Source organism: Mustela nigripes, chromosome 4, assembly GCF_022355385.1.
Source record: "Mustela nigripes isolate SB6536 chromosome 4, MUSNIG.SB6536, whole genome shotgun sequence".
NCBI lineage: Eukaryota > Metazoa > Chordata > Mammalia > Carnivora > Mustelidae > Mustela > Mustela nigripes.
The window spans coordinates 174,475,326-174,502,503 of record NC_081560.1 but is presented as its reverse complement, the minus strand read 5'-3'; the positions used below and the strand labels follow the sequence as shown (position 1 = coordinate 174,502,503).

At 42.8% G+C, this 27,178-nt stretch overlaps 1 protein-coding gene across 3 annotated transcripts in view; it reads right to left on the bottom strand.

Annotated features, from left to right (window-relative positions):
• ACSL5 (acyl-CoA synthetase long chain family member 5) overlaps positions 1 to 27,178 on the bottom strand; it is a 45,494-nt gene that overhangs the window by 11,374 nt on the left and 6,942 nt on the right. For 2 of the 3 annotated variants that reach the window (XM_059398576.1, XM_059398574.1), the window contains exons 2-12: positions 15,521 to 15,705; positions 12,685 to 12,793; positions 8,388 to 8,452; positions 8,175 to 8,276; positions 6,218 to 6,317; positions 5,063 to 5,241; positions 4,247 to 4,279; positions 4,104 to 4,155; positions 3,249 to 3,322; positions 2,546 to 2,623; positions 1,105 to 1,239 (exon numbers count right to left, since the gene is read on the bottom strand). In XM_059398576.1, coding sequence (XP_059254559.1) covers positions 1,105 to 1,239; positions 2,546 to 2,623; positions 3,249 to 3,322; positions 4,104 to 4,155; positions 4,247 to 4,279; positions 5,063 to 5,241; positions 6,218 to 6,317; positions 8,175 to 8,276; positions 8,388 to 8,452; positions 12,685 to 12,793; positions 15,521 to 15,676 — 1,083 coding nt within the window. In that variant the 5' untranslated portion in view covers positions 15,677 to 15,705. The remainder of the gene's footprint in view (positions 1 to 1,104; positions 1,240 to 2,545; positions 2,624 to 3,248; positions 3,323 to 4,103; positions 4,156 to 4,246; positions 4,280 to 5,062; positions 5,242 to 6,217; positions 6,318 to 8,174; positions 8,277 to 8,387; positions 8,453 to 12,684; positions 12,794 to 15,520; positions 15,706 to 27,178) is intronic. The other variant, XM_059398577.1, reaches the window with a different exon arrangement.

Below are 27,178 nucleotides of genomic sequence, written 5' to 3'. Positions count from 1 at the left end.
ACTCAGTGGGTTAAAGCCTCTGCCTTCTGCTCAGGTCATGATCCCAGGGTCCTGGGATCGAGCCCCTCATGGGGCTCTCTGCGCGGCAGGGAGCCTGCTTCCCTTCCTCTCTCTCTGCCTGCCTCTCTGCCTACTTGTAGTCTCTGTCTGTCAAATAAATAAATAAAATCTTAAAAAAAGAAAAAAAGATAACCTGGGGACATGTTATATCACAAAGCAGGGAAGCTGTAAGAAACTACTGGGGTTAGGTCAACAGCTTGATGGGGCTCCCAGCTTCCACGGTGGGCCAATTTGGACATCAGGAAGAACGAAGTGCATTAAGTGTACAACTATGCAAATCACGAGTTCATAATATTATAAAGCAAAAAATCTGGGTCATTTCCGAAGACCACTGAGGCACCAGTTCATTATTCTGAAGACTGATAAGTAAAGGGAAAGAATATTTGATGTCGTTATGGAAAAATCTCAGCTAAGGAACACAAGGGAAGCAACTGAATTAATCGAATTAGAAAAATCACTACGTTGTAAACTCTTTAAAGAAAAACAGAGCAGGGATCAATGGCAAGGAACGACTTTGTGACAATAGGATTGTGGCCCAACCCCTCATTGGATAGACTCTGGTTAAGCTTTTTGTTTGTTTGTTTGTTTGTTTAACCTCTGAGGCTCAGTCTCCTCAGCTGTAATTTGGAAATGGTAAGTCTAGATGTGATTTCCTGTGATTTTATGAGGTTTGGATAATGGAATGCATTTGAAATGTTGACTGCGGGACCCGTGCCTCAGCAGGAAGCTCCGTAGCAACAGGTGTTAACAAATGAGAGTGACAACTCCTTAGTAAGTCAGCTTAAATTTGAGGGGCTCCCCAAGTCTCTGAATTGAGCTCTTTCTCCAGATCTGGTCTACGTTATCCTATCCAGATGAAGGGGTTTCATTTATTAGGGTGTTTCACAGTCGCCTATGTGGCCATAGGCGGGTGCTTGTAGGCAGGAGAAAGTGAACGTGGAAAAAAATGTCTTAGCAACACAGAGTCCCTGACAGCTCAGTCAGACCTCAGCCACAGACATGTCCTTCACCTCAGGGCCAGCCCAGCAGAAGCGAGGTTAGTACCTTATCATAGATCCTGTTGAGTAGTCGAGGCACGACGGGAAACACTGTGGGCTTCAGAGTTTTCATGTCATCAGGCAGCAACCGGATATCTCCTTGGAAGAAACCAACTCTGGCACCACAGGAGTACACAACAGCCTAAAAGCAAAACCAGAGATCGGGGCTCAGAGCCAAAGGCCCCCTTTGGGTAGGGACTGTCTTAGACAGAATCGGGGAACCAAGGTGACAGCCATGGACACTGTCCACTGTATAGCCCCCTCCCCACACGTTTCAGATACCCAGAATTCTGCGAGCCTGCCCCCAGGACAGGTTGGAAACTCTTTGCTGCTGAGGTGGCAGCAGAGGTGAGACAGACCGTGAGACTGAGGGCCCACCCTGTTCCACCCAGAGCTCTGAGGGACAGTCTGAGACACTGTCCTTTGTCAGAGACTGTTCGTTCACTCCATAGCACTAAGGAAAACACTGCCACTTAGGCCAGAACATGCTTATAGCTGCAAGACATTCTCAGTTTCAGAGACATTAAAACGTGAAAAAGTATCCTTATTAAAATTGATATTGTATTAATCAGATGTCAATACCTCAGCCCAAGGAGATGAACTGTTCATTTTGGCACTTCACCCATCAACAGATAAGCTGGCTGAAGAGGGATTTATGCAGGAAGCAGAGAGGGGATTTTCTGTCCAACCAAACGGGTTTTGGGAAGCCAGCACTGCTTTCAGTTCTCAAATCCACCCCAGAATTTCCTGAAAAGCCTGCAGTCCGCTCACAGAAAGGCAGCTCTCTGGCACACACACACGCTGAACATCTCACTGGATCAAATGCTCTTTCTCTGCCCTTCCAGGAGCTAACTTTCCTCTTGCTAACCTGAGATTTTTTTTTTTTTTTTAAGATTTATTTATTTGACAGGGAGAGACAGTGAGAGGGGGAACACTAGTAGGGGGAATGTGAGAGGGAGAAGCAGACTCCTTGCTGAGCAGAGAGCCTGATGCAGGGCTCCATCCCAGGACTCTGGGATCATGACCTAAGCCGAAGGCAGGCGCTTAACAACAGAGCCACGCAGGCGCCCTGGTCTAACCCAAGATTAAAAAAAAAAAAAAAATTCTAACCAACACAAAATGTAAAAGAGCAACTAATGTTTCCTCTCCCAGCTCAGAGTCAAGAGCAGATAGTCAGCTCCTGGCTTGGACTTCAGGACTCACAGGCACACTGTGTGAAGGCAGAAGCGACCATCAGCCCCACTGGACAGACCCAGACCCTGCTAGAAAGGCTTCGCAGCAAGTGAGGAGTAAGGCCGGGCTCAGGGCTCAGCTGCACCTGCTCCCTCCCTGTACGTTCCCATCAGAGAAAGGACTGGAAACGCTGTGTAGCTGCCTTTGGGAAAAACACAGAACTAGCAAGTCAGGACTGTCTTTTCACATATCTGCTGGGAATACAGGACACTCACCTGTACAACCCTCTCAAACATATGAGCCAAGGGGAGGTAGGATATGGTCACATCATCAGGGGTGGGCTTGAAAACATGCTATCGTTCAGAACAAGAAGGAGACATTAGGTTAATGCCAGCTTTCTCTTCCAAAGGAGATTTAAAACAAGCTATTATTAGTTATAGTTAATAATTTATAATACTGTATTGTATATCTGAAAATTGTTAACTAGATCTTAATAGTTCTCAAGAAAAAAAACTAACTGCGTGTGGTGATGGATGTTAGATTTATTGTGGGGACCATTTTGTAACATATATACGTATATACATACACACACACACATGAATCATTATGTTGTACATCTGGAATTAACACAATGTTATATCAATTATATCTCAATAAAATTTTTTTCTTTGATTTTAAAGAACACTCCTTCCTAGGACTGTCACACACAGTTGTACAGGTAGTACACTGTATAAGTCTGAGAGGTTGTCCCTTAATTTCACTGAGTGTAGAGATGTACAGTCTTAAAAGACCAAGGCTTGAAAATGCACAGACCTCTGGACCAAAATGCACCATTATTTGTCCACATTCAGGCCTGTAACATGATTTTTGTTTGTTTCTGGTTTGTTTTGTTTGTCTCTGCCTCCTCTGCCATCAAGATTAAAATCTTAAGACAGATTTACATTTTAATGAGGATCTCTTTTTCAATGGACCACTGACCTCCATACACTTGAGGAAAGAAGAAACATTTGAAACAATATTTTGATGGGTCAACATGGCTCCTTTAGGGTCACCTATAGGAAACAGGACATGGAGAGAAAAAACCTTTAAATAACTAATAGGCAGCCTTTGGCTATGAAAGAAGTTGCATTCACTTGGTTCTGTTCCAGAGAGCCAAGAGCTTCTCCTGTCACTGTGTCCTCTTATGAACGGTATGGGACACCATCTATGAACAATTAATGCACCCAGAGACACCACCACTGACAATACTGTTAGCCTTCTACTACCACAGAGGGTACAGTCACAATTTCAGATTGTAACCGTCAAAAGCAAAAATCCAAGTAACCCCACCTTGTGCTGTTTTTATATTTAGGGACCTAACTTTATTACTTAACACATTACAAACTGGCTCAGTGGACAGGAGAATATGACTATAGGTCATCATGGGCCATATCAAAAGCTATTAGGAGTTCTAATAGGATAAGTCACTGTAGGGGTGGGGGAAGACACATGCTGATCTGCATGGAACTCTCTCTGGGTCACCTTGATTGAGCAAAACTATTCTGACGATGTCAAGTTGAGAGAGTGGCGGTTGGGGAAGAAAGTTGACTTTGTGATGCCATCTGAAAGGCTCCTGAAATCCATAGCATGGAAACCCTTCCCAGTGTGTTCAATGAAATGTATTTGCTTATACCTGTTTTTCCACTGGGGCATACATATTCAAAAGCTTCGGGGTATAAGACCCTAAGGATAGTCCTCATTATAGGGAATATTTACCAGCCCACCCATGCTCAGTGACTCAAGCCATGTTTTTGGCCAACCAGGGGCCTCTGGGATAGCTTCATGCACACTGACCTGTGGTCCCACTAGTGAAGCAGATGATACTCAGGTCTTCTGGTTTAGGCGGCTAGAGGGGGAAGCACAAGAGATTAACCTACCAAGAACTTTGGGAATTGAACTTTTGGGCAAGACTCAAATTTGAACAGAAGAAAACTTACCACAGGTTTTCTGAAGTTCTCTTTGCCTAGATTCTACATGAACAGAAAGCCAAGAAAGGAAGTCTAGTTAGTTAAGATGGGACTAATGACAAATACAACCCTCTCTTTCTCTTTTCCATGCAAACACGCCCCTTTTCTGTGAGAGTAGAACCAAAATTGTAACCCAAATCAGGCCCAGAAGCCAACATTCAGGCACAGTGAAAGGCCCAGGGATAGAGCATAGCGTTTCTCTAGGACTCCAGCCTCCAGAGGGCAGATTCCAGATGTCCAAATTTCCCATTCTACTCTTGAGGTCCAGTCATCTAGGACCATTACTAAACCTTTTTGAGTAACAGGAATCCCTGACATTCAGGGCTTACTACATCGCAGGCACTGTTCCGAACACTTTCTATAGATTAACTCAGGCAACTCTTTACAATCGCTCTGTGAGGTGGGAACTATGTCAGCCTCATCTTACAGAGGGGAGAAGGGAGATGCGAAGAATCTTACTAAGATCACCCAACTCATGGATGTGGCGCTGGAACGTGAATCCTGCCATTGGACTCCAGGACCCCTATATTTAGCTACCACTGAACTCCGTATTGATAAGTCCTCTACTTAGAAGTCTGTGCCTACTGGCCACAGACCATTCTCCTCTGACACAGTCCCTGAGTTGTTCAAGGGAAATTCTCCCCAAAGCCTCACAGCAGGAGTCTCATGGACTCCTCCCCTTCCACTGCTGGCTGACAGCAGCCTGTGCTCTCCTGTCGATATCCTCCTCATCGTGCCTGGTGGCAGAGCAGGCTTCGAGCTATTAGTTCAATTTAAGGCACATACCTCAGCATCAAACAGGGATAAGAGCTCAATTCCACTTTTCTCTGCTCTTTGCTTCATGTCATCCTCAAAGGGATCCATGAGAATGATCACTTTCAGACCCGGGGTGAGGCCCTTCTCCACATTCTCTATCAGCATCGATGCCTTTTGGGGCGTATCACAGATCACTGTAGTGATATCAGCTGAAAGCAGAAACAGAGCCGGAGGTCACCTTCCTGCTCTGCCCGGTACCTGATTGCTTTGCAAGGAGGAAGACGTTTCTGAAAATTTCAAAGCTAGTGGGTACCCGGATGAGATTACATCTGCAAATCAGATTTAGAGTGCATAAAACCTGAAGCATTCCATCAATAATAAATGAGCATAATGGAAACAGAAGCACATAATTTTCATGCAAGTTGCCCAGACAGTTTACAGTTTCTAGAGTCACAAAACTCCTTCTGCTTAAGAATACAGACAACAAACATGGATCCCTCAGGTGTGGTTCTGTCAGTGTGTTTTATTTTGGGGAGGGGAGTAGGGAATAGAAGGGAAAAGAAGGGACAAATGGCATTTTAGCAGATAAACAGTTTATGATTCTACATGTTAGCATTACATGTTAGTTGCATACACAACGTGCAATTGTGTCTATAGTCCAAACGGGTCTAGTCACTTAACTACCTAGTTCTGGGACAGAAAGTTAGATCTTAGATATGTGAATGGGTTGTTAGTGAGCCACTGAACTTGTACTTACTTCTCGAATAATGATAATTTTTTCTACAAATGGATGTACCATTGGTACATGCTGACTAACTGTACTGACTTGGATTTACGACGATAGGAAATGAAATCAGTGGTTTCATAGTGATTTAGTCAATTAAGTGACTTAGTGACTCACTCTATGACCTTTTATCCAGAAGGGCCAACGTAAGTAGTCTTATCTCTAAACTCTATTGTTACACTCTGCCACCTGGAACATTTCCTTGAACCTTCTATGTAGAAGCCAACACCTGCTTGGGCTCTTTGTAATTTCCTTGTAAATTATATCCTCCGTATTACAGAACAGGAAAAGCTTCCCCAAATTCTGGCCATAGCATTCCAAGTTGGCTAACAAAAGCAGATATTGAGGAATTACTCAGCATTAAGATAGGATCAAGTTATAATTTAATAGCAAACTCTTACCCCTGTTGACAATGTATACGATGGCTTCTGCTCCCAAGGTATCATACAGAGGAACGGCTACCATGGAGTACGTGTAGCAAGCCAACTCAGAGATGATCCACTATATGGAAAAAAGCTGAAGTAAGAACTAGAGAACACTTTGAAGAGGAAGAGTATGAAAATAAATAAAAAATAAATTTAAAAAAAAGAAAAGGAAGAGTATTACTTCAGTCATTCAGCCAATCAATGCTTATTTGATGCCTTTGTGTTAAAATAAATCACCTGGGGGCCCTACAGACTTCCAATGCTAATGCTATAAAGTTAAAGAAGAGATAAGCTAGCACAGACAACTACAATACAAGAGGACCAAAATACAGAGGTAGAGTATGGTAAGCTCCATTGATAAAGGGTACAGAAACCACTGGTTTTAAGGGATATATATATATTTTTAGGTGGGAGGTAGGAGGGGGTAGCCCAGGGAGAGGTAATTCCAAGCAGACTTCCCACTGAGCGTGGAGTCTGACGTGGGACTTGATCTCAAGACCCTGAGATCATGGACTGAGCTGAAACCAAGAGTTAGATGCTCAGTTGACCAAGCCTCCCAGGTGCCCCAGTTTTAAGGAGCTTTAAGGAGGGAGAAATCACTTTAGGGTTGGGGTAAAGGCCATCTGGAACTGCTTTGGGGAAAGTGATGGAAATTGGGCAGGGTTTTGAAAAACTGGTAAGATTTAGTTATGGAGCTGGAATCAGGGCAGGCATTCAGGGAAGAAGGAAGTGGATGTGCAAAGATAAGATAGCACAATATCTCTGTGTGTACATCAAACAGCATGAAGAACAATACGAAATGAATTAGAAAGGTGGGTCAGAATCTGCTAATGGTGGGCTTTGAACACCAGTCTAGGTGCTATGTACTGAATTGTGTCCCCCCCCCCCACCCTAAATTCATGTTGAAACCCTAACCCCCATTGGGACTGCGTTTGGAGATAGAGGCTTTAAAGAGGTAATTAAGGCTAAATAAGGTCATAAGGGTAGGGTCCTGAGCCCATATGACTGGTGTCCTTGTAAGAAGAGGAAAAGGTACTGGGGATGACAGAGGGAGGACCGTGTGAGGACTGACTTTGAAGGCGGCCACCTGCAAGCCAAGAACAGAGCCCTCAGTAGAAACCAAACCTGCTGACACCTTGATCTTGGACTTCCAGGCTCCAGAGCCATGAGAAAGGAAATTTCTATTGTCTAAGCTCCTCCTGTCTGCGGTATTTTGTTATGACAGCCCAAGCCATCGAATATACGTGGCTGGGCACTAAGTTCCTAAATAAAGACTCAAGGACATCTCTTCTTATTGAGGCTGATTGAGAGTGTCACCAAGGTGGATTATGTAGAATCACCTCAACGTGCAGCCAGTGCCCTCCCAGGGTTTTGGTTAAGCAGCCGGCTCTAGGGAGCATAGGACATCCAACCATTCTGCAGCAGAAAAAGGCTTTCTCTGAGGATATTGGTCTAAGACTTAACTAAAGCTTAATTCCAATCATCTTAACATCTACCATCTGCTTTCAATCACTGAGGAAATATGGGTACAGTCTCTCTCGGTAGCACTGGGTACCTTATTTGACAAGTTCAAGTATAACATGCAAGTTCCAATTCTAATAAAATACCTCCCCCTTTCTACAATGTCCCCAAGCTCTTACTTGCCAGCCCCACATAGCTTCCTTATATTCTTCATACAACAAAGAGATGGACTTAAAGTGAATCATCATGAGCTACTAAATAAGAGAAATCCAGGTACTAACTTAGATCCCTAGGCATTCAACCAGGAATTAAGGGAGCACTGAACTGTAACTCTTTACTGGGGGGGGGGAACAAGTTTTATAGAATAAGAGAGCTTTAAAAAATTTTGGTAAATCATCAGCAAGTGTCAGAGTGCTGGTTTGGGGCCAGGTTTTAAGTCTTTAGTTTCTGAAGTTAACTTGAGCATGGTTACCTCTGGCCTATTTTGAGCAAAGATGCCAATAAATTGGTCTTGTGATGGCTTATGTCCTTTATGCAAGAGACAGGAACCCAGGTACTCTGCACGATCAGACACCTACAAGAGAGATGGGGAGCAGAGGGAGGGGACAAGACCCCAAAGAGAGAAAATTAGCTAGAATGCCACATTAACAAAAGAGTCTACCCCAAAACAATGGGCAAGACTTACCTGCTTGTAGGATAGCCATCTGTAGGGCTGGTTTGGTTTTCTATATCCCAAGCAAGGCCCATTGTCTAAAAACATGACATTTAAAGAAAATCAGCACCACCTGCAAATCCTTTGGATCATAGAAGGTAAAAGAGGATTAGGGAGAGATAAGACACAAAGGAGGAGAAATCCAGTAAGGACATGAGCTTCTGTGTCAAGGAAAGTCAAAGGCAGTAAGTACTCAAAGTTCTCAAAGGCAGAGACAGTCTTACAAACTACATCTGAAACATTTAGGAAATGTATTGAAACATTCAGCATGGTTTGGTTTGGTGTTGGAATATGTGACCTCTGTGGTAACAGGCATTTGGAGAAAATGTTCACATGATGTGAACAAGTAAAAGCCCATAAGTAAACACAAACAGCCCACCTCTATCAGACAGTCTTGGATTGAGCTTCCTTATCATAAAAGAAATGCTCACAAAAATATAGAAAAAAAAACAAAATATGAACTGTCAATGATTTCACCACCTATAACACTGATACTGATTTTCAAAGTTCCTTTGTATAGGTTTACAGGGTTATTTTCAATCCACAGATATGTTTTGGATCCTACTTCCATCCCCCATCTGATGTGAAAATTCCTGTTATTATTTCTTCTTTGCAGAGATTTCAGTGGACTTTTATGGCCAACTGAGGAAGGGCTCTGTGGCAGTGACTTTTTCTCATGGGGGGGGGGTGTTTGGGTCATTTCCAAGTTTGACACCTGAAATAATGCTCTGATAAATATTTCCAAATTGCTAATGTCAAATTCAGAACATTTCGTAGAATAGAGTCTCTGAAATGAAACAACGTGGTTGGTGTGTGTGTGTTGGGGGAGATCTCGGGGGTTGTGGTGGACAAACAGCTCATGTTTTTGATCCCCTGAACCACATTGCTTAGCAGAGAAGTTGTAGGAAAGGATTTTTCTCCCACCAGTGACACACCAAGTTGTAGACCCCCAATAGTATCTCTTCCATATCCTTCTGGTTTGCTAGGTTTAAAAAGTTAGCACTTTAACAGCTCTTAAAGTGCGACCTTGTGCTTTGTTTCATTTACTCTCTCAAATCATCTGTTAATGTACTTTTCCCATTTCTATGAGAACGTCTCCTGAGATACCAAGGCTCATAGGAACTACAGGAACACATACACACCTGCACGCACACAGGTACACACTTGTCTGTACACATGTACATCTGCCTTCAATATCTTTACAATTGTGTTGTACACTTGACCGTAGAAGAATGAAACGTCTGAAGAGCTCAAGAACTCTGCTTACTAGAATAACCAGTCCTGTCAGCCATGCGAGCCATGGCACAGTGCTGTTGGGTGAGAAAGCCACGCTAACTAACCAAGACGTCCTGACATCTAAGCCAGAGGGAGAGAGAGTTACTGAGAAAAAAGTAGAAGGTGGGAAATTTTACCTAGAGGTTCTAGTCAGATTGCTGAGAGGCACTCAGTTCTTGCCAAAAGGAAGTGGTCAGAGACAGAGTGACTAAGAATTCAGAGACAAAGCAGTGACCCTGCAATCTAAGTGACAGAAGGAAAGGGAAAGAAACCTGGAAAGACAGAACCGTTCTGATGAAAGAGATATTTAAGGAATGAACAAGGAGCCTGTCCACAGGAAACATGAGGACTTTTTCTCTCCACTAGAAGAGCTGCACGACAGCTCAAGATGTAAGGGCTCATGCTATTGCTTTCCCAGAGGCAAGGCAAGTCCCAGTCCTGAGGTGTTCACAGCCACCACATCCCAGAGAATGTGCCTCAGACAGTCTACTGTCTTAATATTCCATATCCCATATTCCATGTTCTCTGTGCACATTACCTAACTATTGTTATCCCTAAAGTATGAAGCATCATGGAGGACTGGGGCAGTGTCTTCAAGCTCACCCAGTAAGAAATGGCAGCAAATGTGGGAAAACCATACGTCACTTCCCTAATGATGAAAATTCTAGCAGAGACCCATGGCCAAGGAGTACGTCAAATAATTGGCCCTTAGGGCACCAACTGAAGTCTCATTAAACTCTGGCCCCAATCAACTTCAGCCTATTTAGCTAAAGTCCCGACCAGGCAACAGCTTAGCCTTTGATTCACATATTCAACCCAGACATCCATCTGTTCTAATGGTAGGGTCATCTACAAAGACCCCACCAGTTAACTTCTTGGCCAAGTTGCCGCCCTCAGCTGGGCAGAGTTGAAACTGTGGCATGCAGAACCCCTGAGAAGCTTTGTTCAAGATTCAGATTCTTAGGTCTTCCTGTGTGGAAATCTGGTCCTCTGCAACAAGGTGGTGCTAGGGGAGCTGTATTTGAGCAGATTCTCAATATAGACCATCTACTGGATAGGAATTAGAAGTGTAGGTCAGGGCAGGGGCGACTGGGTGGCTCAGTTGGTTAAGCATCTGACTCTTGATTTTGGCTCAGGTCATGATCTCAGCATCTTGAGATCAAGCCCTACATCAGGCTCCACACTCAGCCTGAATTCTGGAGAGTCTCTGTCTCCCTCTCCCTCTGCCCCACCGCCTCTGTCACCCTCTCTGAAAGAGAGAAAAAAAGACAGACAGAAAGAAAGAGTGTATGTTAAAGCTGATGTATTCATCTCCACTTGGGACCAGACATCATGTTTCTATTTCTCATAACTGCTTAAAGGAGAAGCCATTTTAACTTTATCTGTTACGTTTTGATTCAGTATTGAAGAAGATATTCTAAATAAAGGATCTTATATGCCACATAACATGTGGATTGTTTCTAAATGGATTGTTTCTAGTTATAGTAACGACACAAGAAAGAAAACTCAATGAAGGAAATTTTGAAAAATAGAAAATTCCAAAGGCAAGTTTGTTATATTAGCCATATAGTGTCTTAGGTTGCCGAACAGGAAAGAAACTAATGGATGGTTTGGGTATTGCTTGTAATTTGTATGGAAGTCTAAATAAGCACTGATTTAGAGTCAGAAATACCAAGTATGGTCCCACTTGGAGCCTTCATATAGAAGTTTTCTTTACAATAAACCTTTCTTTGTCTGGAGGAACAAATACTTTTATAAAACACTTCAGAGCTGACTGAAAATAGAACAATCTAGTTAGATAGATTTCAATATCAACTACAACATTTTCTAGTTCTGTTGCCTTTGGAATGTTCCTGAACCTCTGAGTGTCTGTTTCCTCATTTTTTAAAAGTAGAGGCAATAACAGCTAATCCTTAAGGTTTAGGGGAGGCTAAGCAGCTGGGATGTGTGTAGTGCTTGATGCATTGGTACTTGACAGGAGTTGGCTGGTAAATATCGTCAGAGTGAAAAGCAGAAGGCAACAAGGGAGAAATCACACAGGCAAAAGCACCTGGGTGGCTGAGTTTGTTAAGCATCTGCCCTCAGCTCAGGTCATGATCCCAGGGTCCTAGGATGGAGTCCTACATCAGGTTCCTTGCTCTGCAGGGAGCCTGCTTCTCCCTCTCCCTCTGCCCCTCCCCCCTGGCTCATGCTCTCTCTCACTTACTCTCAAATAAGTAAATAAAATCTTTTTTAAAAAGTCACACAGGCAAACCTATGTTTGGACAGAATATATATGTGTGTATACACACACACACACACACACACACACATACATACATAGATATAGATATATAAAGAAGGTACAGGGAGAAGTATAAGCTGGTTGATTTTGAAAGGAAACTAGCGCACCTCACGTTGTGTTCAGTAATACAGGTATAAGTATTGAGCCTTGATAAGTTCCAAATGAACTTTCCAAAGTCCACATAGTCACCTTTCTAAGGAAGTCCAAAACATCATTGCTTTCTGCGGTCCTAAAGAGTATGGGCATGGACCAGCATTAGTGTCAAGGACAAGGTAAGAAGTCAGGAGCCCTGAGTGCTAATTCTGGCTTGGATTCTACATCTATAAATGTAAGGAACTGCATTTATATTAAGCCCTGTTTCTGAACAAATATAAGGTACCAGTGAGTTAATCAAAACACCTTCCTCCACATTATTATCAGATCTTTACCAATGTGACAGGGAAGTCTTCCTTGTATTAAGGGACAGATCCAGAGGGGCAAAGTGATTTTGCACCAGGTCACACACCTGGAAATGGAAGAGCTGGGGTTCTAATGCAAGTCTGTTCTACACTGTTTCCGACACCCGTGCTGATACTCTGCTACATCCCCTACCTTTCATACATCAGCCTTCAGACTACCACTGGGGTTTAAGAAGTGAGACAGGAGAGAAGTGTAAGCTATGAGATCCCCACCTCCGTCTTCTTGCAGTCGAGGTTAGACTGCCAGGCTTACCAGACACAGCAAGTCCTCTTTGGAAAACTTCATACATTGTCTTGACATCTGAGTAGTAGTAAGATAGTGGTTCATTGCTCTTCTGGCTAGCGGCCTTCCGTGCCCCACCCTAGGATACAAGACCAAGTTGAGGCCAAGCCTGACTCTCTTCCACCCTTTCCAAACCCTTATATTGAATTGAAGAGATCATAAATCCTGAACATTGAGCTCTTTATTATTCAATTAATTTTTAAATCCCCAAATTGTAGTATCCTTACATTGTAGAAACCCAGTGACTGTCACAGTTATGTTTTTGGCAATCTCCCCCAACCCCTAGAGGCAAACATACATACACATGTGGAGAGAGGAGAGATAATAGTATGGTTTTACGTTGTAAAGATCATACCCAGTTTAAACATCTACCAAGCACATACTATGTGCCAACACAGTGCAACAAATACTATAGACACAAAGTGAGTTATGACCAAATCTTTGTCCATCAACATCTCATGAGTGAGAGACTTTGGAATGGAGGTGGGGTGAAAAGGACAAACACACAACTAAAATATTGTGATGTACATGCTGTAATGAAGGCGTACATTCTGGGAGCTGGTCATGCTACCCATTCTGTATTAAGTACAAAGGTGGCAAAGAAATAATACTTCATGGGGACTTAGAAGATAACTAAGCATTTACTGGAAAGTTATGGTTTGGTAGAGGGGAGGGAAAGAAGAACAATTCAGAATGAAGGAGCAACCTGAATAAAGACACAGAGACGAAAAGACACATTGCAGAGTCTGGTGGGTGGCCTCTGACAGTCCTGTAGAGAGCAGGGTATCAGAGGAAGAGGCAGTAGTTACAGATGTGCCTAGATAAATCAGCTGGAACTACAGGATCGGGCCCTGATGAGGATCCTGGGGAAGCAAGATGAGCTACAACATGGTCTAACCCTCGTGCAAGTTAGTCTAGAGAGAACTAGGCATCCGTGAAATAAATATTCAAAAATGTAACTTACTACTGAGATCCTTATCTAAAGAAGGACAGGGTAACATAACACAGTGAGAGCTTCGTCTAGCGCATCAGGGAAGATTTCTAGATGTCACATTAAGTCAAGGTGTCAACAATGGAGTTCCCTATCTAGTAAAGGAAGATAGCGTCTTACTGTTTGTTTACGTAGATGGGCTGAGGAAGAAAGAAGGAAAGATGATTCAGACTCAATGAGAAGAGATGCATTTAACTGAGATAGAGCAGGAGGGGAAATAGGAAAGGTGTGTGTGTGTGTGTGTAAGACATCCAATAAAGAGACTTGTTGAGCTTGAGTGCCACTGAGATAGTCTGGTACTGGAGAGAGATCAGAACTAGAAATTCAGATTTGGGTGCTGTAACATTTTAGGTACAATTCTAAGCCATGAGAGAGGAGGGATTTTTTTCAGCTCGGAGGAGTTCACAGGGATTGGCAGACTATCATCTAGGGCCAGAGCTTCCTTGTCACCTGCTTTTACAAATAAAGATTTATCAGAACACAGTGTGCTCATTCATTTATGTATTGTCTGCTGCTTTCAACAGCATGGAACATACTGTCTTCATGTTACAACAATAGAGTTGAGTAGTTGCAAGAGAGTCCACATGGTCTGCAAAACCTGAATAATTCACTGTCTGGTCAGCACAGGTTTGCCAAACCCTGCCTCAGGGAATTGAGAAAGTGAGAATGAAACTCTAGATGAGGGGAGAAAAGAAGCTGAGTGACAAAGACCACTTTGGAATTAGGAAGAAACCTCATTGAAAGATAGTTTGAAAGGAGTTTTAAGAGAAGAATTCTCAAGTCAAGTAAGAAGGCTGAAGGAGAAATCATTGAAATTCAAAGTTAGGTCATGAGTGACCCAGAGGAGTTTGGGGGGATGGTCAGAGTAAAGGTCAGATCTCAGTGGGCTGAAGTTCAGGAAAGGAAATCAACAGGTTACTCTTAAAGAAAAAAGGAAGATTGAAAGGAGGTGGTACTGAAGGAGCAGGATCAACGCAAAGGAAGAGGCCAACCAAAACCATGAAAACCACCTCCCAAAAAAGTGTTGGTGGTGGAGAGTGGATACAACTTGGAGTAAGATTCCGGGGTAGAGGAAGGAACTTCCTGAAAAGATCAGAAGAGGTGAGCCTTATAAAGGAACAGAAATGCTCTCTTCTCTGCAAAGGACTGGACATGAAAGATGATAAAAGAACGTTCTGGAAGCTTTCCCTTTGCTTGAAGTTGTAGGAAGCTGATTTCCTGAAAGTCAGGGAATTGAGGGGGAAAATACCACTTCAACTTCCACCAGTTTTAAGACTGGATATTAACTCAAAGCCAGAATTTAACTCAAGGAAATAACTTCTTTATCCTCCTCAGATATTGGGTATTTTAATGAAAACGTTCTCCTACCCCCAAAGCACTGGCTCTATCATCTAGATCATGGGTCAGCAAAATTTCTCTGTAAAGGGCTAGACAGGAAAAACTTCGGGCTCTGTGGAACACACATAAACTGCTTTTCTTTTTTGTTTTTGTTTTTTTTTTTTAATGTATCTTTATAAAAATGTGAAAACCATTCTTCGTTGGCTAGTTGCTCATAAAAAGGTGGATTTTGCCCATGGGCTATAGTTTACCAACCTTGATCTTGATTATTGGCTTCATAAAACCTACCTGTGCTTTCATTTTTATTACAAAGCAAAGTACGCCAGTAACTGAAGTCCAAATTCGTAGATCTTCTGGTGATTGCTAACCTAAATGGCTTACTTTCTCACCCTAGATCCCTTCCTCTTCCCAAGTTATCCCAAGGTCTTGAATTACACTTCGTGCTTGAGCAAACTCAAAAGAAGATTGGCAAGTTACCTCAATTCCCACTGACTGGTTGTTCAAATCCACAAGAGGCAAGACTGGCTGAGGTCTACTGACCAGCCACAGGAAGATGGCAACTCCGAAGGTGAGAATGCAGACCAGTGCCGGGGTTGGAAGTGGGGAAAACAAGAAGTTAAAGATAAAAAGCATCTTTGTGGATAGCAGCAGGAAGTTCAAGCCTTAAAAAAAAGAAAAAAAAAAAAAAGAGGAAAGAAAGTTAGAGGAAATGGCTGAAATTTTTACTCGATAGCTGTGTTTATAAAGGGGACCCCCCCCCCCACACACACACAGACACATACACAGACCTCTAACCCTCCAAGAAAACAGGGCTGGCCTTCTCTAGCAAAAGAATTTCTATTACTGTTTGCTTTAGCAATGTTGGAAATCATAGAATGCATTCTCTACTCCTGTGACTTGACTGACCTCCCACAAGGACAAAGGAAGGATCAAAGGAAACAAGTTAATCGTTTGCTCAACAATTTTATGAAATGACTGCCCTTCTGGGGCACGTGGGTGGTTCCGTCATCAAGCGTCTACCTTTGGCTCAGGTCATGATCCCAAGGTCCTGGGATCATGTCCTAGGTCAGACTCTTTTCTCAGGGGGAAGCCTGCTTCTCCCTCTCCCACTCACCTTACTCGTGTTCTCTCTCTGTCTCTCTTTCTCTGTCAAATAAACAAAATCTTACAAAAAGAGAGAGAGAGAAGAAATTACTGCCCTTTTATTTTTGGCCCATGGGGCCTAGAAGAAACCCTTCTGGATCCAGGCTAAGCTGGTAGTCAGATCTAGGCTAAGCTAGGCACTCTAGAGACCCTCCCCTGCCCAGGCCAACTGAGCATCAGGAAGGACTGTTCCGCCTGGATTTCTCTAGTATAAAGCAGAAAAGGGAACATCTGTAGAGGTGACTCAACAGAGTTTAAAAATCAAGCGTTCTGCATGAAGGACATTTCCTGCTGCTCAGATGTGCCTTGCTCATTGCTTTCTTTTTTGAAGCACTGGGAGAGTCTCAGTGAGGAACATCCTGTCAGCTTGCTTTGTTTGTCCAATGTCATCTCCTCCAGAGAAACCATTTTTACTGGAGGCAACGTTGGCCAGGTTCACAGGAAGAGTATTGGAGAATGGACCTGACCCATGGTAGCAAGTGAACATTGAAGGTATAGGCCAGGAAGAGAGGTCAAGGAACTGACACCACAAAGGTTTTCCCCAACCCAGATTTTCTTGTAGTTTCCAGCAAAGTTCAGCTTCAAACTGCTCTAGTAGCAGGAACTAGTATCCGGGCAGGTCCTAGGAACTTCCTCTGGCGGAGGCCATCTCTTCCAACTCTTGCTCCAAACTGCTTTCAGAGTGGGCTGTGTGCATGGATCATGGAATTTAAATCCAACCAATGTCACGAAGTAGAATTTTAGAGATGAGAAAAATTGAAGCTCCCAGGGGTAATGCAACTTGTCCGTTTTCCCACTGTTGCTTCCCCCACTGAAAGCTACAAAAATCACAGCTCCTCTTTCCTCACGAGGCTAGCTACAGAGTTCAAGGAGACTGAACCTGTCTGGAACCTTATAGATAACAGCAAAGGAAATTCAGAAGTTGTGTTTTTCAAAGTTCATCACAGTGCCCTATAGAAAAATATCTCAGAGAGGAGGCCAAACATTCCTACTTAAAACCTAGAGAGCAAAGCATGCCTGATAAAGAGCTTGATAAGAACAAGATCATAGCTGCCTGAGAACTTTGGGGCAACTGCCATTAGCCGGCATCTCGAACTTTCTCCATGAAGACACCTACTTCCCTCTACCCTAACAAAGGCTAGTGGGGGGACCTGGGAAATGTGTGTGGGAACTGGAACGGGTCTGTCAGTCATCTTAGCATTCTTCCGCTCCGTGACAGGTTATTACCTGAACTTGGAGCCGTCCCTTTCCATTTTATGGAGGAAAGCTGAACTTCCACAGACTGGGATGACTGTCCCCCATTCCTTGGTTTCTTCCACATTGTGTTTAGGAGAAGAAAAAGAAGACACAACAAAAACAAAAGCGAGGCCCCATAAGGGCTAGGTTACCTAATAATAGGAGCTACTGTGACCACCTGCCAGGATTCTGAACTGGGAATTTTGGAATCCAGCCTCACCTGGATTAGTGTGGTGAAGTGGCACGTCCAGGAGACAGAATGTGTTCAAGAGCCAGCCGTGTAGGACTTTGTTGTTCGCCAGGTGGGGAACAGGGCGGCCCCAGGGGAAATTGTGAAATTGAGAGTGGGTAGCAGGCGCTCAAAGGAGGAGAAAGCTGCTTGGCACTGCCCACCCTACACACCCAGCCCTTTCCCTCCGCCTGGCAGTATCTTCTGATCTGGGAGTCTCTCCTCTGTCCTAATCACACCTTCAAATTAAGAGATTCTTACCTTCACTACCCTTCTGGTCTGTGGGAACAAATTGTCACACTAAGGACTTTTGCTGTCTTCTTGCAGATTTACATTTTAATAAAGGACTTTGTGGGTGCCTGGGTGGCTCAATGGGTTAAGCCTCTGCCTTTGGCTCAGGTCATGATCTCAGGGTCCTGCGATCAAGCCTCACATCATGCTCTCTGCTCAGCAGGAAGCCTGCTTCCCTTCCTCTCTCTCTGCCTGCCTCTCTGCCTGCCTCTCTGTCTGTCTGTCAGATAAATAAATCTGTCAATAAATAAATAAAATAAATAAATAAATGAAATATCTTTCAAATAAATAAATAATAATAAAAAATAAGGGACTTTGCAAACAATGTCTTCCAAAGAAGGTCTCAAGGTGAAACTGGTGTTTGAGGGGGGCCGTAAGGAGGAGAGGGGTTGAGGAGCCCAGCAGGGAGCAGGAAGGGAAGGGAAGCCGGGGAGAGAACCCATGACCAGTCTAAAGGCAGCACCTGCTATCACCCCCACTGACTGTTACCGCTCGGTAATGGGAGCCCAGGATCACCAGACCATCAGATTTTTTTCTTCCTGGAAAATCTAGAACACTGAATTTTTGTGAAACCTCAGTTTTAACTATTGGCTCAGTTAGTAAGTCTGGTATGAGACAGACAGAAAGACATCCGGCTTACTCTGGACCATGGTCTGTCAGTTCTTGTGCCCTCCCTTTTAGACCTGTTACAGTACACTACCCACAAGAGTGATGAGAGGGCCTACTCTGTAACAGACAAGGGAGATACTTACAAATGTCAGGTGGGCAGTTTCAGGAGAATGAAATACCTTGCTTACACTGGCAAGGGGATTTTATTAGCAGAAGACTCTGAAGGATGTGTCTACTTGACAACTAAAATAGCAATTTGCAATGGCAAATTAAGTAGTCAGTTCAAATACGATCATGTACAGAATTTCAGATGGTTCCTTTCTGCTTCCCCATATTTTTTTTTTTAATTGAGGTGAAATCCACAGAGGTAGAATTAACCATTTTTAAAATGTACAATTCCGTAGCATTTAGTACATTCATGATGTTGTACAACCATTGCCTCTAGTTAGGTCCCAAACAGTTTCATCCCGAAAAGGAAACCAAGGACCAATTAAGTAATTGCTCTCTCCTCCCTACAGCCCCTGGCAACCATGAGCTTTGTTTCTATCTGAATAATTTCTGACAAATTCTTAATATTTCATATACATGGCATCATGCAATATGTGACTTTCTGGGTCTGACTTTTCTCACTAAGCATAACATTTTCAAGGTTTATCCATGTTATAGCATATGTCAGTGCTTCATTTCTTAGGGCTGAGTGAACATTCCGCTGTGTGGAAAGACATTTTACTGATTTGTTCATTGACTGATAGATATTGGGGGTGTTTTCCCCTTTTGGCTATGGTGACCAGTGCAATGAACATTTGTGTGCAGATTTTGTTCTGAATACCTATTATCAGTTCCTTAAGGTAAATATATAGGTATGGAATTACTGGGTCACATGGTAATTTTACATTGAACCTTTTGAAGAACCACCAAACTGTTTTCCACAGCGGTTGTACCTTTTTACATTCCCAAGAAAAACACAGAGGATTCTGGTTTCTTAGTACCCCACATCAAAACCTGCTATTTTCTGGGGTTTTGCTACTATTATTACTAGCAATAGCTATCCTAGTAAGTATGAAATGGCATCTTGCTGTGGTTTTGATTTGTATTTCCCTAATGACTAATGATGTCAAGCAACTTTTCATGGGCTTGTTGATCATTTTTATTTCTTCTGTGAAGAAAGGTCTGTTACAGCCCTTTGCTCATGTTTAAGTTGGGAGGTTTGTCTTTTGGTCTCTTTATATATTCTGAATACTAGTCCCTTATCAGATACATAATCTGCAAATATTTTCTCCCATTCTATAGTGATTTTTTTACTACCTTGATAGGCTTTTTAACACATACATATATTTTGAACCTTTTGATGCAAGAGTCAGAAAGGGTTTGCAACCAGGCATCAGGTCACTCTCTCACTGCTCAGTTGGGAGAAGCTGAGGGCCCAAGAGTTGGTACAACCTTTGGGCTCCACCACGACTGGATTTAGGAAGCTCTGGTTAGCATTCTAAACTCTAGACTCTATTAACACTTCTGGATGCACTCAAGTAAATGAGAAGAAAAGCCACCATCTCTTTTGTCACGTGTCTTATGAACCTCAGCTACAGTTCTGGTTTGGGCATTTCACAGAGCCTCCAGAAAACAATTGATGTGGTGGCTTTTCCTCCTCCCGCCATGTTGTTATTTGGGAAAGAATGGGGTAGGGGAAAGTGCAATGGTGGTAAAGCTGTGTTACACTGTACATGGGAGCTCCTGTTCCAGGTCATCTAAGGATGGCTGTACAGGCCACACTGCACATCACGATGGCCCCAGGTGGAAAACCTCCTCTGCTTTTGAATATGATGATAGAGACATGCCATTGCCCCTATACACCAGGATGTCCCTTTGTCCCAGTCCTTCCCGTGGAAGGATGCAGTCAGTCATCTCCTAGGCCCCAACACATTTAATTCCCAAGCTGGCTGAAGGATACCTTCTGCCTTAACCCCTGCTTGCCGGCTCCCAGGACCAGCCTCAGTGTCTAGGTTTGGATCACTCCATATTCAGCTCTGAGGATCTGGGCCACCATTTCTTCATTAAGTCTCATTTTCTTTGAATGAAGTCCTTACATGGACCCTTCTACTACTCTAGTTTTTGGTCAACTATGTTTATTGCTCTGAAGCTTTCAGGCTATCCCTTTAGCCTGCAAAAAATGCTTGTCTTGTAGTCACTTTCCTTAGAAAGATTTTATTTCTCCTACATGTATTCAGCTCTCTAACCATAAGTCAATTCCCTTTGAGCCTCTGTGTTTGCTCTTCCCTTTGTCTGAAACTCTGTTCCCAGATCTGAAATGGTTGTGTGTTACAGGTTGGGTCTCAACTGAAATGTCACTTCTTCAGAGACTCTCTCAGATCACCTTATTTGATATGGCCCTTTCCACTCCAATCACTATCACAGAATCTTCTTTTCTCTTGTCCACGACACTGTTCGCTCTCTGAAATACACCAGCTCCCTTATCATCTGTTGCCTCTACTGAACCGATGTTCTAATCAGAACAGGGATTTTGTTTTGTTCACCTGTGTCTCCAATGCCTACACCATGCCAGGCACATAGTTTGCTTTCAATCAGCAATTGTTGAAGAAAAATCACCAGTTTTCTGATTCAGAATTGTCTGTCTTAAATACTCTGTTCATCTCTTAGTTATTCCCTTAGTAAAGCTCCCATTCCTAAGCTCCCAAACCTTATATCATCCAAAGTCACTCTAGCCAATCTTGAGATGGGCACTCCCAAATCGATATTTACCACAGCACTGGGTTAGGGAAGGAAGAGGGTGAAAAGGATGTATTTCTAACACAGATCAAGGACTACTCAGGAGGAGGATAATCCTCTGAGCTTGAAAGAAAATACAGGATCAATCTTATCGAATGAAGCCATTTACAATAGTGAGCGGGAAATCCAGCCTAGAAATAAATAATTATGGTTACCCTAGGCTTCTGGAATTCAAAGAACCATAAGGCAAATTATCTTCATTTTTAGGCCTGAAGCATTCATTGTTTTCTGTGCAAAAATGAGATATAAATTTCGTTTATGAGCTTTCGGAGGGAAAAAAATCTACCTTCTAGTTATCCTAATTTGGATTTAATTGGTTTCTTTGTTCCCTTGCATGTATGGGCTCAGTCTGTGGTGATAGAGAGCTCATTAAAAGAGAGATTAGAGTCCCCAGGTTCTTATACTCAGCTGGCTAACACGTTCTTCTGTACCGAATGATGTGCTTTCTCTTAGAGACTAGCTTTCAAGGCTTCATAACTCATAATGACTCCAAAGGGGCCTGTGTGTGATTTAGAAGGCTGTATATGAAAGTCTGGCCTTCTTAATTGGGTCCTAAATCACCAACCCAGCCCCCTAAATTCCTGCTGCCCTCAACTTAGGAAGCCTCCATTTCAGATCTTAACCACATCACCAATATCTCTAGAAAAATTCCAAAGTAATGGGAAAAGATCCAAAGAACATTACAAACTGGCAGCCTTATGAAAATAGCCTTTTCCTTAATGAGTGCAACAAACATGAAACAGATAGACCTTCCATTGTAAGACCCTTCACCCAATTTCCTCAGACCCTGGGACTAAGGACTTTTGACTTTTTCTTGCACCAGTTTACTCTTCTGCATCAAATATAGTTTCCTTCTATTAAGAAATAAAAGATAACATAATTTGAAATGATTATCCATTTCACAAAGCTTTAACAGAGAAAACCTGGATATGGAAAAGCATCGACTCCTAAAAAAAAAAAAAAAAAAAAAAAAGGCAAGTCTTAACTCCTCGTGCCATTTAAAATGATGCAGCCACTCTGGAAAACAGTATAGAAGTTTCTTAAAAAGTTGAAGATAGAGCAACCCTATGACCCAGGAATTGAACTACTGGGTATTTACCCTAAAGATACAAATGTAGTTATCTGAAGGGGCATGTGTACCCAAATGTTCATAGCAGCAATGTCTACAGTAGCCAAACTATGGAAAGTACCTAGATGTCCATCAACATGGACAAGGAAGGTGTGGTATACATATGCAATGGAATACTATGCAGCCATCAAAAAACCAAAATCTTGTTATTTGCAGTGACTGTGGTTGGAACTAGAGGGTATTATGCTGAGTGAAATAAGCCAATCAGAGAAAGATGATCTCTCTGATATGAGGAATTTGAGAGGCGGGGCAGGGGTGGGGGGAAGGGAAGGAAAAAATGAAACAAGATGGGACTGGGGAGGAAGACAAACCATAAGAGACTCTTAATCTCAGGAAATAAACTGAGGTTTGGTGGGGTTCAAGGGGGAGGGATAGGGTGGTTGGGTGATAGACACTGGGGAGAGTATGTGCTATGGTGAGTGCTGTAAATTGTGTAAGACTGATGATTCACAGACTTGTACCCTTGAAGCAAAAATACATTATGTGTTAATAAAAAATAAATAAAATAAAATAAAATTATCCAAAGTTCAAAAGGGTCAGCAGTTAGTTCTATCCAAAATAAAATATGTTGTCATATTTCCAATTTAAAAAAAACAGCTGAGAGGGAAATCCTAAAAACCCTCTAAGGAAAGAAGAGGCAATTAGAAGCCATGAAATAACCAGTAAGGTGACCAGTTAACAAATCAGTAGCCACAAAGTCAATAGCTTTCCTTGATTTCATGCAAATAATGAATTCAAAAATAATGGGGGAAATGCCATTCACAGTAGCATATTAATAAATGTGTAGAGTTGTTTTAAAAAGTTCAGATCTAAGGGACATAATAAGCTTTGAAAATTGCAAATCATGCTCCAAATAGTCAAGGGGACCCCATATTCCTAAATATACCCAAACATTTAATACAACTTTAATAAGACCAAAGGGAATGATTTAGGATTTAAAAAGTTAATTCTAAGGTTCACCCAGAAAAACAAAGCTCATTATAAAGAGTCAGAAAATTTTTGAAAAATAATAGGAATTGGAGGACAGAGTTAAACATTACCAAATTTGCTTCCATAGAGCTAGAGAAGTTTTCCATTGGTTGTGATAGACAAAACTATGTAACAAAATAAACCTGAAACTCCCAGTGGATATATTATCATATACTAGATTGCATTTCCAATAAGGACAGATTTTTTTTTTTCACTTAAATAAAAGTGTCAAGACAACTGGCTAGCCATTCAGAGAGAAGACATAAAGCCGATTACTACCGTCTTATTCCTACAATAAAAATAAGTTCGGGATGGATCAAAGACTTAAATATAAAACAAGGACAACCCTAAGAGTATTTGGGGAAATTTTTTTTATAATCCTGACGTGAGGAAGATTCAAGACAGGCACAAAACCTAGGAGCAATAAATGGAAACCCTGGCAAGTTTGAGCCATAAAATTTTTAAAAAAATATTTGCCCTGCAGGAAAAATACCAAAGATAAACTGGGGCAAGTATCAAATCCTTTGCCTGTCTAAAGAGCTCATTTCCTCAATAGGGAAAACTCCGAAGTCAATGAAAACCAAAACACAACACAATAAAAAAAAACCAAAGGTCATGACTAGAGCATTCACAGCGAAAACAGATTGTGGCTGGAGACGCTCTCGGTGGTGACCGGAAGGACAAGAGGAGGCAGAGGAAAGCTACACTCCTCCCCCCATTTCTTTCTTGAGTGCCTTTCAAGGGCTGCTCTGGCATATGGAGGTGGCCCTTGGAGCCCCACAGCAGGATTTCAGCCTGTGTCAAAGTCCCATTCCCTCATCTTTGCGAGTAGTTTTAAAAGTTGCAAATTTAAAGAAAAGGTCTTCTCCCCACCCAATGAGAAAATCGTGTAAAATGCACTCTTAATCAGGGAAACGTAAATTTGGTGCAGCCCATTAGACATGCGCCCATTGCCTTCTACCACTATTTAAAATGTGTGCCCTTTGGCTTAATGACCTTTGAGTAACTTTTCCTGTAGAAAAACATCAGTTCAGGGGTGCCTGGGTGGCTCAGTCAGTTAAGCAGCTGCCTTCACCTTAGGTCATGGTCCCAGGGTCCTGGGATCGAGTCCTGCATCGGGCTCCCTGCTCAGTGGAGAGAGCCTGAGTCTCTCTCTCCCTCTGCCTGCTGCCCTGCCTATTTGTGCTCTCTCTCTCTGTCAAATAAAAAAATAAATAAATACATCTTAAAAAACAAAAATCAAAACAAACAAACAAAAAAATCAGTGAATATTTTAGTATTCAGTAAAATACATCCCAAATGGCTGTGTAAGATATTGGTTCAGGGTGGGGCTCTGAGTCAGAGTACTTGGGTTCATACCCTGTGTGATCAGCTTCTTTGTGACCTGGGTTAGATGACCTCTATGTGGTTTCTTGTTTGCAGACTCACAATAATAATATCTTCCTCAGGACTAAATGAGTTAATGTGCCTGTAAAGTACTTAGAAGAGCGCCTGGTGTATAGGCCCAGACAATTGGTCTTACGTTCATCGTCATTACCTCTATAGGATTGCTTATAATGCCGGAGACCAGGAAAGCCTCCCTTCGTAGACTAGCCATAAATTATAGCATGTCTACATGGTAGCACTCTTGGCAGGCAGTAAGAATAAAGCAGACCTGCTTTATTATCAGTGTGTACCGATGTGGAAAGAGCTCTATGATAAATCTCCAAATAGAAAGAAAACAAAAAAACCACTTGGACAAATGTGTATGTTTTTGTATTTCTGGAAGTATATTCCTCATAGGAAAAGACAGATGGAAGAGGAGAAATCATTAATGGATTTTCTAGAAAGTTTTGAATATTCAATAATTCACCCAAAGATATTTAAGGGCTTGACTGTATATTGGCATCATTCCAGGTGCTGGGGATCTCCCAATGAAACCCACCTCCCCTTGGGTGTCTGTATTTTATTGGCGAGTTTGATAACAAGTCTGAACAATTATGAGCTTATATAGTATACGGAAGTTTAAAAAAATAGAATCAGGAAAGAGGATTGTGGCTAGCAGGGGGATAAGGTTTCAAGTAGGTCTCATTGAGAAGATAACTTAAGAGTATACACGGTTTAATCTGAAATATGCATGCTTCAAAAAAAAATGAACATAAAAACCAACTCCAAATCACCCTACCTCTGACCGAGGCAGCTGACTTAGAAAGTTTCGTCACCTTGGTTGGCAGCATTTCGTGTGAATGCACCCAAGAACACAGCCTCAGCTCCATTTCTGCAAGTGCAGCCTTCCCACCACCAAAGCCACACTCAACACATGTGGCCTTTTCAAGTGCTCACATTGTGTGCAATGCTTTCAGCCACAGAGCAAGCTGGTTTGGACAGCAGCTCTGGCGGTAGGTTTTCATTCATTTCTTCAGCAGTTAAAGAGCTAGAGCAAAGGTAAATGTTGGCTCACCGGGGCAAACAGGGCCTCAAAGGTCATCTTTCGACACTTACTGCAAGGAACCGAGAAGAGAGGCTGTCATAAGAGGGCACCCTAGGTGCTCAGACAGGCCACTGCCTATAATAGCCTTCTCCAGCAAAGCAGTGTTAAGCTACTGGGCACAGCACCATCTCTGTCCATCTGGGGACTGGCACCCAGGACACTCTGTGGTATACACACTAGGCAATGTCCCCAGGCAGATCAGAAAGGACCCCTTTATCTCCACAGGATCATGCAGGACAGGGCAGGAAGATGGCATTACCGAAGGAGATCTCTTAAAACCCAGAGGGTTCCATGAGTGCTTAATAAAACAAGAAAGCATTCTCAAGATCACACATCTTGCTCTCCCAGCCCAACGGCTAGGCCATACCCCAAAACTCCAATTTGTAAGGCAGCTGGCAGGGAAACGGGAAAGGGCTAGGCTTGAAACAGGATTCCTGGCCCGCAGGCAAGCATACCATAAAACATGAGGTCTTTGGTGCATACGCATCAGTAAGATCTTTGTTGCTGAACCCCATGGGGAAATCTCCAGGAACCGGAGTTCAGGAGGGCTGTATAAATCAGAGCAGGATCAGTTCTATCCTTGGGTTTGGGAAGCTTCCTGTGACTCCATGGACACCTTGGCCATGGGGGTTCCCAGGCAGAGGCTGCCTCTTAGCCTTCAAATTCTACTGCACCCAACATGGTGCCTGAGGTACAGTGGGAAATCCACTGGGTGCCAGTGAGTCACTTTCCCTGTTCATTCACCAGTGGCACAAGCTCAGAGAAGGGAAGTGGAGAGAGGTATCTGTTGAAGGAAACAGGCTGCGGAATTCAGTCTAGTGGTGACATGATGTGCTCCTATCCACAGGGGGGGCATAGGTGGCTGACCCCTCCACAGAAATGCCACTGCCAGAAGCTTCGTGCCCTGGCATGGGCAACACTATATAGCTCGACCTGAATGAGCTCAAGGGCCACCGATTCTGCAAGCATTAGCAATATACTACGTACCAGGCTCATATACCACACTCAGACTTCATAGTCTACTAAAGAGCTAAAGCCAATTCCCCAGCTAGTAAACAAATGCACCATGTCATATACCCCAGACTTGGGAGCATCTGGTGGACCGGAGAAGTATGTGTGACAAGAGATATATTGACTCTCTGTACTTTATTTATAATTTTACATATTTTAATAAGGCAAACAAAGGTCTTAGACCATCTGTGTGCCCAGCATTCTGCCATGTACAGAGGGACAAACACTTAGAAGATATTCCTCTTGTTCTCTGGGGACTTATGG